This window comes from Micromonas pusilla, assembly GCF_000151265.4.
Source record: "Micromonas pusilla CCMP1545 genomic scaffold MICPUCscaffold_5, whole genome shotgun sequence".
Classification (NCBI taxonomy): domain Eukaryota; kingdom Viridiplantae; phylum Chlorophyta; class Mamiellophyceae; order Mamiellales; family Mamiellaceae; genus Micromonas; species Micromonas pusilla.
Window position 1 is genome coordinate 198,797 of NW_003315886.1, and position 13,603 is coordinate 212,399.

The following is a 13,603-nucleotide window of genomic DNA, read 5'->3' on the forward strand; positions in this document are numbered from 1 at the left end:
CCGCCGGTAGGCGCCCCCGACCGGGGCGAAAACGTCGCGATCCCGCGCTGCCGCGCCGTCGTCTCGTCCGTCTCCTCGGTCTCTTGACTCTCGGGCTTGACCCTGCTGCCGCGCGCGGGCGCGCGCCTGCCGCCGCCGCCGCCGTCGCGCTTGAGCTCGAGCACCGCGGGCGGCGGCTCCGACGGCGGATTCGCCGCGTGCGTCGCGAAGAACGCGCGCAGTCCCTCTCTCGATTCCTCAAACGACGCGCACGTTCGCATCGCCGGTCTCAACCACTTGGGCAAATTCCGCGTCAACGCGGACCCGCCGCCGCCGCCGCCGACCTGCGCGTACCGCTCGTCCGCGAGCAAGATGGCGCCGTGGTCGTTCCTGTGCCGCAAGCACCGCCCCACGGCTTGGTTCAACGCGCGAAACGCTTGCTGCGAGTACCACTGATCCCCCGACAGTAATCCGCGGTGGGCGCCGTCGTCGTTGTACGCGCGCTTGAGCTCCACTTGCTTGTCCTTCACGTTCGGGTACGGTATCCCCACGACGACGACGCCGCGCGCGTTCGCGTCCGCGAAGTCGATCCCCTCGCTGATCTTTCCGCGGCACACCGCGAGGAGTATGCCGCCTCTGGACGCGGACCCGGGGGGCGCCGCCGCGTGTCGATGCGGCGCCGCCGCGACGGAGTTTTTAATCGCCATGTAGTACTTTGTGAGGAGCGCGTCGAGGGCGTTCTCGCCGCCCGCCGCGGCGCGACCGCGGCCTCCTCGCCCGCGCCCGCGCCCGCCGCCGCCTTTTCCTCCGCCGCGTACTCCGCCGCCGGCGTCGTTGGAACTCGACCCGTTCCCGCGCGGCTCTTGAAAAATCTTCTTCCCGGTGACTTTCTCGATCCTCTCAAACTGCTTCGTCGTCCTCCACCGCTGCACGACGCGGTCGAGCAGCGAATAACTCGGAAAGAAAACCAGGACGCCGTGCGGAATATCCTGGCACCAGCACTCGATCGCGCATCCGAGGTCGTCCTGGTACTCGAACGCGCCCGCGGTCTTATACGTCCCCGATAACTTCGACCCTCGCGGCCCGCGCGCGACGGCGCCCGCCCACACTTGCTTCGTCGTCTCCACGCAGTGCGGCGCCTCCATTCGCAGCGGGAACGGCACGCCGAGCTCGGAGGCGAACGACGAGAGCGGCGCGAGGGTCCCGGATGTGAGAACGACCGACCGTGCGCCGTTCGGACCGGCGACGTCGTTGAACGCGAGCGCGGGGTTCAGAGCCCAGAGCGACAGCGTCACGGAAGCCTCGCGGTCGACGCCGCCGCCGCCGCCGCCGTTTTGGTCAAACTGCTTGCGAACGACGAGCCGGTAGTCATTCACGCCACCGGAAACCCCGCCGCGACCGTAAAACGCATACCTCGCGGACGTTAACAACAACTCCGTCGTCTTCAACGCGACGCCGTTCACGCGCTCGTGCGTCGGCGTCTTGCTATCGTTCGCCGCCTTGACCGCGGCTTTGTGCGCCTCGTCGAGCTTACCGAGCATGTCCGGCCGCATTCCCATGTCGTGAAGCTGCCGCGCGACCTGCGATCCGCCGCTCCACACGGCGAGCCACTTCTCGTAGCCGTCCGGGCGCAGAGGGCACCGCGGGTGGTCGTGGTCGCTCGCGCCGGCGAGCCACCGCGTCACGCCCGAGACGACGGCGAGCAGCGACGCGCTCGACCCCGCGTCGGGGTCGGTCGCGGACATCGACCGCGGCGGCAACGACGCGGTCGCGGGGGTGAAGTCGTCGTCGATCTCGTCGGGGGTGCCCTTCGAAGCTTCTACCCTTCGAAGCTCCTCCTCGGCGGCGCGCAACGCGCGTAAATCCACGTCGCACGACGCCGCCTCTCGGCACGTGTCCTCGACGTTGTGCGCTTCGTCTAAGATGACCAGCGCGCCTTTCAACTCAATCTCCATCGCGCGTCGAACCGACGGGTCGAGAAGGTAGTTGTACGGGCAAAAGATGAGCTCCGCGGTCGTCGCCGCGTGCTTTGACGCGAAGTACGGACACGCGCGGTGTTTCGTACCGAGCGTCACGAGGTCCTCGATGTCGATCGGATCCGCGCCCGGTCTCGCGACCGTCTCGGCCAGCTTAATCGCGCCGTGCGAGAACCCGCACCCGCCCCCGCCTCTCTTCCCGATCCCGCCGCCGGCGTCGTCGCCGGCGCCGGCGCCTCGGCCGCTCGCCTCGAGCAGCGCCTTGCACTCCTCGCCCAAGTTGCTCCCTCGCTTGGCTCGACTCCGCGCGGTTTGATTCACGCAGTAGTGCTCCCTCGACCCCAGCACGGTCATCGACGGTCGGTACGACGTCCGCTTGAGCTCCTTCACGACCTGCGCGATCTGCGAGTGCGTCCGCGTCGCGTAGTAAATTTTCGGCAGCTTCGCGGGCGGCGGCGGGCGTTTCCCCGCCGCCGCGGGCGCGTTCGCGCGAATGGCTTCGTTTTCGGCGTTTGAGTGCGATGGCGTCTCTTCCGAGCTCGACGGCGGCGGCGATTGCGTCCAACCCTGTTCGTCCGTCTTCGCGCCGCCCGCGCCGACGCCGCGTTTATCGTGATCGCGCTTCCACCGCTCTTGCCACGCGAACGCTGACGCGTTCGCACGGGGAAGGATGGGGACGGGGTGAGCGCTGGCTGGGCGGCGTTCGGTTCGGTTGAAGGGGAAACACGAGAGAGGGGGTGCCCAAATCGCGCGAGGACGCACCGGAACACAAGAGCGCGAGCGACTTCCCGCTCCCCGTGGGCGACTCCAACAGCGCGTTCTCGCCGTTGTCGAACGCTTTCAGGACCTTCCCCATGACGCCCTGCGCGATGCGAAGGCGAGGTGAGACGCGTCGGCGGCGCGGAGGGGACGAGGGGAGAGGGAGAAGAGAACGACGCGACGGAGGAGCGACGAGGCGAGGGTGCATCGAATCGAGCACGTCGTCGTCGTCGCGAGGTCGTCGCACCAGCTGCGACGCGTACGGCTTGAACGGGAACCGGACGTCGTATCCGCTGATCTTCATGTGCACGCCCGCGGCGGCGGCCGCGTCTTTCTCGCGCGCGCACGCCATGATTCGCCGACGCGCGATCGGATCGCTCGCCGGCCGCGACGACGGACGGACGATCTCGGGACGGACGAACGACGACCGCGTTCGTTCACTTCTCGGACGCCCCGACGCCGCTCGGCGCGCGCGTCATGACGACGACGCGTCCCGTGAAGTCGCGTCCCGCGCGCGCTCGCGTGGGCGGCTCGCGATGCGACGGCGCGCGCCGGAAAATCCCGTCCGCGTCGTCCGCCGGGCTCCCGCGCGACCGCGTCTTTGACGTCCCTCCGGAATCGCTCTACTCGCATAACGGAAACGAAGGACAGGACGAGTCTGCTATGATAGTGTTCGAGCGACAGCTCTTTCAAATCGTGTTTCGTTTATTTTACTCGTTCACCAACACGTTTCACCTCTACGAAGCGAACGACGCCAGCCGCTTTGAATCCGCCTCCGCGCGTTTCCTCCTCGAGTCCAACAACCCATCCAGCTCCGCGCGCAACCCCGCGAGCGCGGGCGCGTCCCGCGTCGCGTCCGCGACGTGTCGCAGCAGCGGCTCCGGGAACCACGACGACAAAAACTTGGTCCGCGTCGTCGCGTCCGCGGCGATCTCGTGCCGCCTCAACTCGGCGATGGCGACGCGCGCCGCCTCCTCCGCGCGCCCGTGCGCGACGTACGCGGATATCAACGCCGTCGGGTTCGCGCCGCGCCGCGCCATCCCCGAGGACGCGCTCGGCGCGTCCCTCCCCGCGGTGAACCGCGCGGCGAGCCACTGCGGAAGACGAATCGACGCGCTCGTCGCGAGCGTCGCACGCGCCGCCGCCTCGGCGAGCGCGAAATTTCGCGCCGCCGTGTCATGCGTCTCGAGAAAGCTCCGAAGCGCCGCCCACGCGGCCGCGGGGTCGACATCGTCTGCGGCCGCGGCGGCGTCGCCGCCGACGAGGTCGGCGGGGCCGACGCGGTCGGCCGCGCCTCGCGCCGTCGCGTCCGCCGCGGAGGACACCCCGAGAGAAAGCGCGCCGCCGCCGCCGCTGCCGCCGCCGCCGCCGCGGCGGGTCTGCGCCAGCACCGCCCTCGCCGCGAGCGTCGCCGCGATGATCGTCACCTGCTTCGTCAGCGCCTCGCCCTCGCACCAGTGCGTCGCGAGCGTCGTCGCGGTTCGAAACAGACCGTGGCACAGCGCGGACGCGACGAGGCCGGGAATCTGCTCCGCGTCGCGCGGCGCCGACGACGACGCGCCGAGACTTTGCGTCTCCGCGCCCGCGGCCAACAGCTCCGCGCGCGCGGCCGCGAGGACGTACTCGCGGAGGAGCGCGCCGAGGGTGGTGGCGTCCGGCGGCGGCGGCGTCTTGCGGCGGCGTTTCGGGTGCGGCGGCGTCTTCCGACGCGCGGCGAACCCCGTCGTCGTCGTCGTTCCCTCGCGCGGTTCCGTCTCCGTCTCCGTCTCCGTCGTCGCCGTCGCCGTCGCCGCGCCGTCGTCGCCGCTCCGTCCGAGCTCGTCCTCCGTCGCCGTGACGTCGTCCTCGTCGCGGACCGTCTTCGCGTCGACGCCGTCGACGACGACGCGGTCGCGCTCGCGCTCGACGACGCTGCGTTCTTTCGGAGAGCACAGACGCAGCGCGTTGATCGTCGCGAGCAGCGCGGCGACGTGCGCTTCGAGCGCGCGCGAGAGCCGCGCCCTCGGATCGCCCGTCGTCGGCGCGAGGGGCGCGACGACGCCGGCGACCCGCCCCGGCGTCGTCGGGCGGTACGACGCCGGCGACGCCCTCCCCTCCACGGCATCCGCGGCGACGGTCACCGCCTCGCGCAACCTGCGCGCGTGCCTCAGCGTCGCCCCCGCGGCGTCCCTCGGCCGCCCGCGCGAGACGAACAACGCGTGAAGCATCAGCGAAGGGTGCGGCGTCGCGTCGACGGGCGACGACGCCGCGCGCCCTTCCAACGCGCGCACGACCGTCGGGAGCCGGTCGTCACCGAACGGCAAGGACACGAGCGCCTCCGCGCCCTGTCGAACGTCTCCGGGCTCGCACATCGCGGCGACTAACCGTCGGATTCCAGCCGTTTGCGCGTCGGCGCCGGGGACGCTGAGCACCGCGGCGTACGCGCCGCGCCAATCGCCGACGTCGAGCGCGTACTGCAGCAAGTTGGCCCACAGACGCGCCGCGCGCGACGCTCGGCGTTCTTCCGGCGACGATCCGCTCATCGAATCGGCGTCGGCGTCGTCCGGCGGCGCGGCGTCCACCTCGCGCAGCGCCGCGTGCGCGCACTGCATCGCGCCCTCGCCGCAGCCCAAGCGCTCGAAGAAGAGCATGAGCGTCTCGTAGTACTCCAGACGCGACGCCGGCGCGGACGCGACGGCGGCGGCGGCGGGGAACCCCGACATCAACCCCCGGAGCAGCTTCACGAGGTGCTGCACGAGCTCGTCGTCTTCTCTCTCGCCGCCGACGCCGCTCGCGGCGCGGAAGAAGAGCCGCGTCGCGCGCCGCGTCGCCGCGTCGAGCGCGTCGTCGGTCGCCGCGCTCGCGACGTCCGCGCTCGCGCGCAACGCTTGCAAAAAGAGCAACGCCGGCGCGTCGAAGGCGTCGTCCGAGACGTCGCCGGGCGTGGGCGCTCGGGAGAGCTCGAGAAGCGTGCCCAGCGCGTCGAGCTCGCCGCCGGCGTAGAGCTCCGCGCCGATCTCGACCGCGCGTTTGAGCTCGTTCCCGGCGCCGCCGCCGTCGCCCGAGGCGCCGCAGACAACGTCGGCGGCGAGCGACGCGCCCGCCGCCGTCAACGCCGCGGACCCGCGCCCCCAGAAAAAACCACCGCCACCGATGCGTTTCTGCATTTCCCCGGAAGGAAGCACCGCGAACGCGAGCGGCGGCGGCGGCGACGGCGCGGCGGCGGCCGCCGCGGCGCCCGCGCACGGCGTCGCGACGAGCCATCGCGCGATGAGCGCCGTCTTATGCGCCGCCGCGCATCGCGCGAGCGTCGCGACGGCGGCCGCGGCGGCGGCCGCGTCGCACCCGACGCGCTCGCCGCCCCATCTGCACGCGCCGAGGAAGAGCAGCAACCCGCGGCACGCGGCAACACGCGCGTTCGCGTGCTGCCGCGCCGCGCGCGCCTCGACGACGCTCGGCCACGTCGTCGTCGTCGTCGTCTCCCCGGGCGGCGGCAGCGATCGATCGACTTTGATCCACTCCAACGCGTCGAGCGCCGACGACACAGCGTCCGCGGGCGACGCACCGAGCGACCGCACGAGCTTCCGCAGCGACCCCGCGAGCTTGCGCTGCGTCGCGCGGCGCTCGCGCGACGCCGCCTTGGCGACGTCGTCCATCGCCGCCCTACTCCGCGCGGTCGCCGCCGCCGTCGCCTTCCCCCCCGCCAGCGCCGTCGCCGCGTCGAGCCAATCCTCCGTCGCCACGCGCGCGTCCGAGTCGCCGCCGCCGCCGCCGCCCGCGCAAACCCCGCCGGACGCGACGAGATCCAGGGCGTGACACCCCGGGGATCCGAGGAGCGCGCAGAGGTACGCGCCGATCGTCATCGCCTTGGTCGCCGGCGTCGCCGTCGCCGGGAGCGCGAACCCGCCGCGTCGGACGCCCTTCTCCGAGCCGTACCCCGGCGCGCTCGCGGCGGCCGCGGCAGACGCGAGCGTCGCCTCGAGCGCGTCCAGCGGGCGCATGACGCCGATGGCGCCGCCTCTGGAGACGCACAGCGCGCAGCCCGCGACGGGGACGAGGCCGTTAACGGCGCGTCGAGATTTCCACGCCGCCGCGTAGGACGTCGCGAGGCGGGCCCACGCGTCTACTGAGTCGGCGCCCGCCGCGCGGTCGCCGCCGGCGGCGAACGCGATCGCGGCCGCGGCGGCGCGGTCCGCGGGCATCCCGCGCGGCGGCGCCGGGAGCTCGCGGAGGCGCAGCGCTTCACGGAGGACGACGTCGCTGCTCACGCCGTGCGCGGAGAGCTGCGCGCTCATCGCGTCCGCGATTTCCCCGGCGCCGCCGCCGCCGCCGCCGTCGCCCGCGAGGCCCAGCAGCGCGCTCGCCGCGCCCGCGGCGTCGCCGCCGCCGGCGCTCCACTGCGCGAGGTGCGACGCCGCGTCCGCGAGGTCGTCGCACGGGTGCGATCTGTTCAGCGCCTCCAGCGGCCACGCCTTGATCGTCCGCGAAGGAGCCCTCCTCGTCGTCCCCGCGCCCGCGTCGATCGAACGCGATCGAGACGTCTTCTTCATCTCGTCCCCCTCCTCCTCCTCCTCCTCCTCCTCCCTGAGCGCCCACAACACGCCGTCGCAGATCGCGATCGCGGACGTCACGCCGTCGCCGTCCACGACCGGGGAGTGGTACGTCACGCTCGCGTGGTGGGCGTCCAGCCGGAGCTGGTACACGTGCGTCGCCGTCCGCTCCGAGGATTGATCCTCGCGCGTCGTCGCCGCGAGGTATCCGTCGCCGACGCACATCGTCACCGCCTCGCGCGCTCTTTCGCCGCCGTTCGCGCCATCTCCCTGGATTTCATCACCCTCGCCGCCGCCGCCGCTCACGCCGCCGATGCCGACCGCGGGCAGCGCGGCGCCGAGCACCGCGATCGGCTTGTGCGGCGTCGACAGCTCGTGCACTTGCAGGTGACAATCCGCGCGCAGCGACGCCAGCAGCGTCGCGCCCGCGTCGTTGGGCACCTCGCACAGCGCCCGGATCTCGTGCTCGCCGCCCATACCGCCGGTGCCCGCGACCGCGTTCCATAAACGCGCGAGCGTGGGCGGTTTCAACTCGCAGGCTGGGGAGAGATCGTCGGCGAAGAGCACCGCCGTCCTGCCGCTTTTGCCGCCCACGGCGACGAGGTCGCCGCCGACGGCGCGCATCGTCGTGATCCCCTCCAGCGGCGCTAACAGCGCGGGCGACGCGCGAGGCGACGCGATCACGTCGCTCGGCGTCAACGACGCGAGGAGGCACGGGCGCCGCGAGGCGCGGACGGACGACGACGACAGCGCCGAATCGGCGTCGATTCGGACGCGGTAGAGCGCGCCGTCGACGTCCGCGACGACGAGGACGAGGCGCCTCGCGCGAAGGGTGGGCGGCGCGAGCGCCGCGCACGGCGCGAGCGCGCGCGGGAAGACGACGCGGACGGCGTGCGACTTGGACGGGCCCGGGCCGTCGCGCGCGTCCGCGGCGGCGTCGGCGCGCGTCAGGAGCGGCGTCTCGGTCAGGAGCACCGCGGCGCCGTCCTCCGGGTCGATCGACCAGCCGACGAGGCGCGTCGCGCCCGTCGCGTCGTCGACGGCGACGCCGCCGCTGACGTCGCGCGCGTTCGTGCGCACGACGCGATCGACCGCGCCGGGGGCGAGGACGACGCGGTGGGACGCGTGCTCCTCGAGGAGGACCTCCGCGAAGCCCTCTCGCGTGGCGACGCCGACGCCGTCCGCGCTCCGGCCGAAGCCCGCGAGTCGCCCCATGGGCGGAGAGAAACGACGGCGAAAGTCCTTAAGGATCGGCGTTCACCACGCCAACGCGGTCGTATGGGGACCAGTGTATAGAACTCGGACGCGATCGATCGATCGATCTGAGCGAGCGAGCGACGACGACGACGACGACGACGGCGCGCGTACCGCGCCGATCTGACCCTCCTCCGGGGGAAGACGACCGAGACGCCTCCGCGCGGACGATCCAGGGCGTGACCCGCGCGCGATGCGACGATGCGGCGGAACCCTCGACACCGGGGTCGGCGCGCGCGTCTATGCCGCGAGCGGGCGGGGGCATTATTTTCAAAAAAGCCAGACGAAAAAAGCGAGGAAACACTCGTCGCTTCTGTTCACTACGTTTCGCGGGCGGGTCTCTACGATGGACTATGAACCGCGACGACGCGCGCCGCTTCTACGCTACTGCTACGAATCACGCCACGTCACGGCAGAAACATGTGCAGGAGGCACAACACCGGGGGCGCGAGCGCGGCGGCGACGACGAACGCCTCGATGCCGTCTCTCCTCCCGCGCACTCTACCCGCGCCGCCGCGTCCCTTTGACATCTTTTCATCCTCCGCGTTGAACGCCTCCGCGAGCGACCGTCTCTCTCTCCCCGCGGTCGTCCTCGCGGCGTCGTCGACCCAGCCGACGTCCGCGCCGTAGACGACGTCCGTCCACCACCGCTCCCCGTGCGCGTTCCTCGACACCGCGTCGCGCCGCAAGCGCTCCCTGAGCTCGTCCTCGTCGACGACGACGTCGATCGAGGGGCCCGCCGCGCGTTTTTCTTCGCCGCCGCTTTGACCGCCACGGCGACGGACGGCGTCGGCGTCGGCGAAGAACTCCGTCACGCGGACGTCGCGCAGCTCCCGGTGGCGGTAATTCTCCAGCCTCGGCCTCGCCGTGGACATGATCGCCTCCTTCGACGCGGCGCGAAACAGCTCGTCCATCCGCGCGTCGGAGTCGACGTCCCTCACGCGCGCCTCCGCGAAGCCCAAAATCGCGGAAGAAAAGCGGTCGATCACCGACAGTCCCAACGCGCGGTCGACGCCGCCGCTGAACGAATTCTCGCCGCGTCGCGACGACCCGATGCTGATGACGCGCGGCGATCTGATCTCGTTCGCGAGCGTCTCCGCCTGACACGTGTCCACGATGAATAACACCTCGTTGTATCGCCCCACCGCGTGCATGTGCGACAGCGCGTCCGCGACGTCGCGCGACAGGATCTCGCGTTGGTCTTGAAACTTTAAAAACTCGTCGCCGCCGTGGCCGGTGAGATAGAACAGCACGTTGCTTCCCGCGTCGCTGCGCAACCGTTTCGACTCGGGCGTCGACGGCGGATGCTCGCCGTATAAAACCCGCAGCACGTTCTCCGGGGTGACCTCGTACCCGCGGTAGTCGATCTCGACGTCGGCGCCGTACAAGTCCGTGGCGTGCGATTCGTCCGCGAAGATTTTCGACGCGAAGACGTTCCTCGCGTCGCACGCGAAGTCGTCCGCGAGCATGAGCACGATGTTCGAGTCCGGTATCCCCAATCGCTTCACCGTGCGGTAGAACGACAGCGTGTTCGCGGCGTGGCGATAGTTGAACCAGTACCTGGACGTGTCCACGAGCACGGCCCAGTTGTTCGTGTGGTTCGACGTCGACGTCGACGACGACGACGACGACGCGAGGGAGGGTGCCGCCTCTTCGCTCGACCCGCCGCTCGACCCGCTCGCGCGCGCCGCGCTCGACGCCGCGCGTCCCGGGGTAGGCGCGAGGACGAGGAATGAGACGAGGAGGAGGAGGAGGAGGAGACGCGTCGGCGACGCGCGCGATGTCGTCATCGCGCGCGACGCCCGCGCCCGCGCCCCGAGCACTGGCGACCACGACGGCAGATTCGGAAGGGCCGGTCATAAAAATCCACTCGCAGACGTACAACTAGACGCGTCGAATCAGACGCGTCGCGGGCCGCGTCGGCGGGGGAAGTGCACTGCATCCCGCGCGCGACACGCTCGCGCGCCGCGCGCTCAACCCCGAAATGTCCTCCGGAGTCATGACGGACGAACCTTACCGTCTCGGGTGCGTCGCGATCAGTGCCCTCGCCTCGTCCCGACGCGGCGACGCGCTCGACGAGACGCGTCGATCGGCGCCCTGAATGAATGATTCGGGAACCCAGTCTTATTAACTAACCACCTCCCGAACCCTCCTCCTCCGCCCCTTCCCTCTCGCTCGCAGCGTCCGTCTCCTCTCGATCGAGGCCGGCGGCGGGAACGTCTACTGCGACTTCAGCGTCGACGGCGGCGAGGTCGTCAAGTCCAACGTCGCGGTCAAGGGCAAGTGCCTCGAGTGGGAGTGCAACCACTCGCTCTGGGTCGCGGACCCGACGACCGCGACGCTCCTCGTGAAGATCCGCGCCGCGCCGCAGATGATCCCGCGCGTCTCCTCCGGACCGGGCGGCGTCGTGCAGCCCCCGAGCAAGGGGAAGGTGCTCGGGACGATCGTGATCTGCGTCGACGAGCACGTGTGGAAGCCCGGGGACCCGTTCCCCAAGGCGCGGTGGTTCGAGGTGACGGGCACGGAGGTGCGTTCTCCTTACACTGGTTCCCATACGACCGCGTTGGCGTGGTGAACGCCGATCCTTAAGGACTTTTGCCGTCGTCTCTCTCCGCCAACCCCTCGCTTTCAACGCCCGCCCTCGATGCCTTTCAACTCCAACTGACACCTTTCAACTCCACCCCGACGTCGCTTTGTATGGAACGACCCTGAGATTCGGAAAGCCGTCCGCATGCAGCTCGTGTGCCGCAAAGCGCCGCCGGCGTCGGACGTCGCGGCGAACGAGCTCAAGGTTCTCGTCGGGACGTGGAACGTCGGGAACGCGCACCCGGCGGCGGACCTCACGTCCTGGCTCGACGTCGGCTTGGGGCCCGAGCACTCGAAAGCGGTGGCGTCCAGATGGGGCCCGGACGCGGAGTGGCCGGCGACGGAAAAGTTCGACGCCGAGCTCGACGACTGCGTTCCCACGAAGTTTGGGACGTACGACATGATCGTCGTGGGGTGCCAGGAGGGGGATTACAAAGCCAGGCCGGGGTTCGACGGCATCGACGAGGACTGGTTCTCGGTGCTCGCGGACGCGGTCGGCGACTCGTACTCGTTGCAGGTGCGTACAAACGTTTTTCACCCACGCTCGGTTTCAACATTTGATCGCTCCCCCTTTCAACTACTGACCGGTGAACTGTTTTTGTATGGAATGGCCCTGCAGTGCGTCAACGTGTTGGGGCAGATGCGCATCGCGGCTTTCGTGCGCGTCGACGCCGCGCCGGCGTTCCACTTCTGGCAGAAGTCCACGGAAGCGACCGGGATCGGGCACATCATGAACAACAAGGGCGGCGTCGGGATCGCGTGCCGCGCGTGGGACACGACGCTGTGCTTCGTCAACTCGCACCTCGCCGCGCACGACGACATGGCGTCGCGAAGAGACGACGACTTCGCGGAGATCGTCGCCGGGTGCAAGTTTGGCGAGAAGCTCGAGTGCGTGCAGGCGTTTCATCACGTCGTGTGGATGGGCGACCTGAACTACCGGTGCGAGTACGGCTTGGACGGGTCGGAGAAGAAGTTGGATCGAAAACCGACGGAGAAACGCGTGGACGACATGATCGCCAAGATCGGCTCCGAGGACGACCCCAACGGCGCGGCCGCGCGCGCGGAGGTGTTCGAGACGGACCAGCTCACGCGCTCGCGTCTGAACGGCGACGCGTTTCTCGGGTTCAGCGAGGGAGACCCCGCGAAGTCGCACATGCCGACGTTTAAGATGCTACGAGAGCCGGGGTTCAACTACAAAAAGCAACGGACGCCGGCGTGGTGCGATCGCGTCCTCTGGAAGACCGCGGAGGGGTTCAGCGCGAGGCAGACGACGCTGTACGCCGCCGGGAAGATCGGCAGCTCGGACCACAAGCCGGTCGCGGCCGGTCTGAGCCTCGAGACGGTCGCGCACCCGAACGTCGTGCACTTTGAAGACGTCGAGGACTTTGGCGAAGGCAGCGGCGCGGCGGCGCCCGCCGCCGCCGCCGCCGCCGCGACCACCGCGGGCGTCGAGCTCGAGGTGGACGACGACGAGCCGCCGACGCCGAAACCAGGGGTCAAGCGCGTCGGGTACGCCACGCAGCAGCCGCTGGGGACGTCGCGACGGAGCTCCCCGGGTCTCCTCGCGCGTCTGTTCCCGTGCGTGTGCGGCCCGAACGCCGACTTGAACTACGACGACTGCGAGTACGAGCTCGCGTTCGAATCCCTCTCCGGCCACGACCTGAAGTCCGCGGACGTGACCGGGAAATCCGACCCGTACGTCGTCTTCTCCGCGGACGCGCTCGCGCGCGCGCCGACGACGAAGACGAACGCGAACGCGCGATGGAAGACGTCGACGGTGAAGTCGACGTTGAACCCGACGTGGAAAAAAGAGGACGTTCCCGCGTTGCCTCTTCTCGTGTCCGACGGTCGCGTCCTCCGCCGCGAGCATCTCATGTTCCGCGTCATGGACTACGACGCCACGAGCGCGGACGACGCGATCGGGTACGGGCGGATGTATTTGGGGCCGCTCGGGGACGCGCTCGCGGAGGGGAAGACGGAGGCGGCGGTCGAGCTCGCCGTGCCGTTGACGCTTCACGGCAGACGCGCGGGCGAGCTGCGGGGGAAGGTGCTCGTTCGGAAGCGTAAGTAAGTAGTGTTACAGCATATTAATCTACTCTTATTCTCACGACGACGACGACGACGACGACGACTCGAGACGTTCTACTACTTGATGTTCAGGCTCTTCATCATCTTGTCGAGGAAGCCCTTCTTCGGCTCCGGCGGCGGCGGCGGCGGCGGCGCCGCCGCTTCCTCCGCGGCGATCTCCGCGACCGCGGCGACGCCGCCTTCCACCGCGATCGGCGTTCGCGATCGCGGCTCGTCCAACGACACTCTCACGCTCGCCTCCGACACGCTGGTTCGCGCGCTGCCGCCTTCGCTGCCGATCGGCGACAACGTCCCGCCGGCGTCCGCGATCCCCGCGCCGATTCTAATTCGCTCCGCCGAGTCCAGCGAGTACCTCCCGTGCTCCCTCGCGCCGCTCCCCGCGACCACCGGCGCCTCGAACACCGCCCTGCTGCCGCCGCCGCCTCCGCCGCT

At 70.2% G+C, this 13,603-nt stretch overlaps 4 protein-coding genes across 4 annotated transcripts in view; 1 reads left to right on the forward strand and 3 right to left on the reverse strand.

Moving 5' to 3' along the window:
- Window positions 1–3,451: 3,451 nt before the first annotated feature.
- On the reverse strand, window positions 3,452–8,722 carry MICPUCDRAFT_57796 (nucleoporin-like protein; the record flags this gene model as incomplete). The annotated part of the gene is made up of 1 exon (XM_003058678.1): window positions 3,452–8,722. The coding sequence occupies exon 1, from the start codon at window positions 8,456–8,458 to the stop codon at window positions 3,452–3,454; it is 5,007 nt and encodes a 1,668-aa protein (XP_003058724.1). The 5' UTR covers window positions 8,459–8,722.
- Window positions 8,723–8,904: 182 nt separating this feature from the next.
- MICPUCDRAFT_57797 (peptidase) lies at window positions 8,905–10,287 on the reverse strand (the record flags this gene model as incomplete). Its single annotated transcript, XM_003058679.1, has 1 exon — window positions 8,905–10,287. The coding sequence occupies one exon, from the start codon at window positions 10,285–10,287 to the stop codon at window positions 8,905–8,907; it is 1,383 nt and encodes a 460-aa protein (XP_003058725.1).
- A 156-nt stretch (window positions 10,288–10,443) lies between these two features.
- Window positions 10,444–13,154, forward strand: MICPUCDRAFT_47219 (uncharacterized protein; the record flags this gene model as incomplete). Its single annotated transcript, XM_003058327.1, has 4 exons — window positions 10,444–10,522; window positions 10,679–11,024; window positions 11,211–11,600; window positions 11,703–13,154. Exons 1-4 carry the CDS (start codon window positions 10,482–10,484, stop codon window positions 13,152–13,154), a joined length of 2,229 nt encoding a protein of 742 aa, XP_003058373.1. The 5' UTR covers window positions 10,444–10,481.
- Window positions 13,155–13,228: 74 nt separating this feature from the next.
- MICPUCDRAFT_39637 (uncharacterized protein) overlaps window positions 13,229–13,603 on the reverse strand; it is a gene marked incomplete at both ends in the record, with an annotated part of 2,981 nt that continues 2,606 nt past the window's right edge. The window contains one exon of the mRNA XM_003058680.1: window positions 13,229–13,601. Within this exon, the coding sequence (XP_003058726.1) occupies window positions 13,229–13,601 (373 nt within the window). The remainder of the gene's footprint in view (window positions 13,602–13,603) is intronic.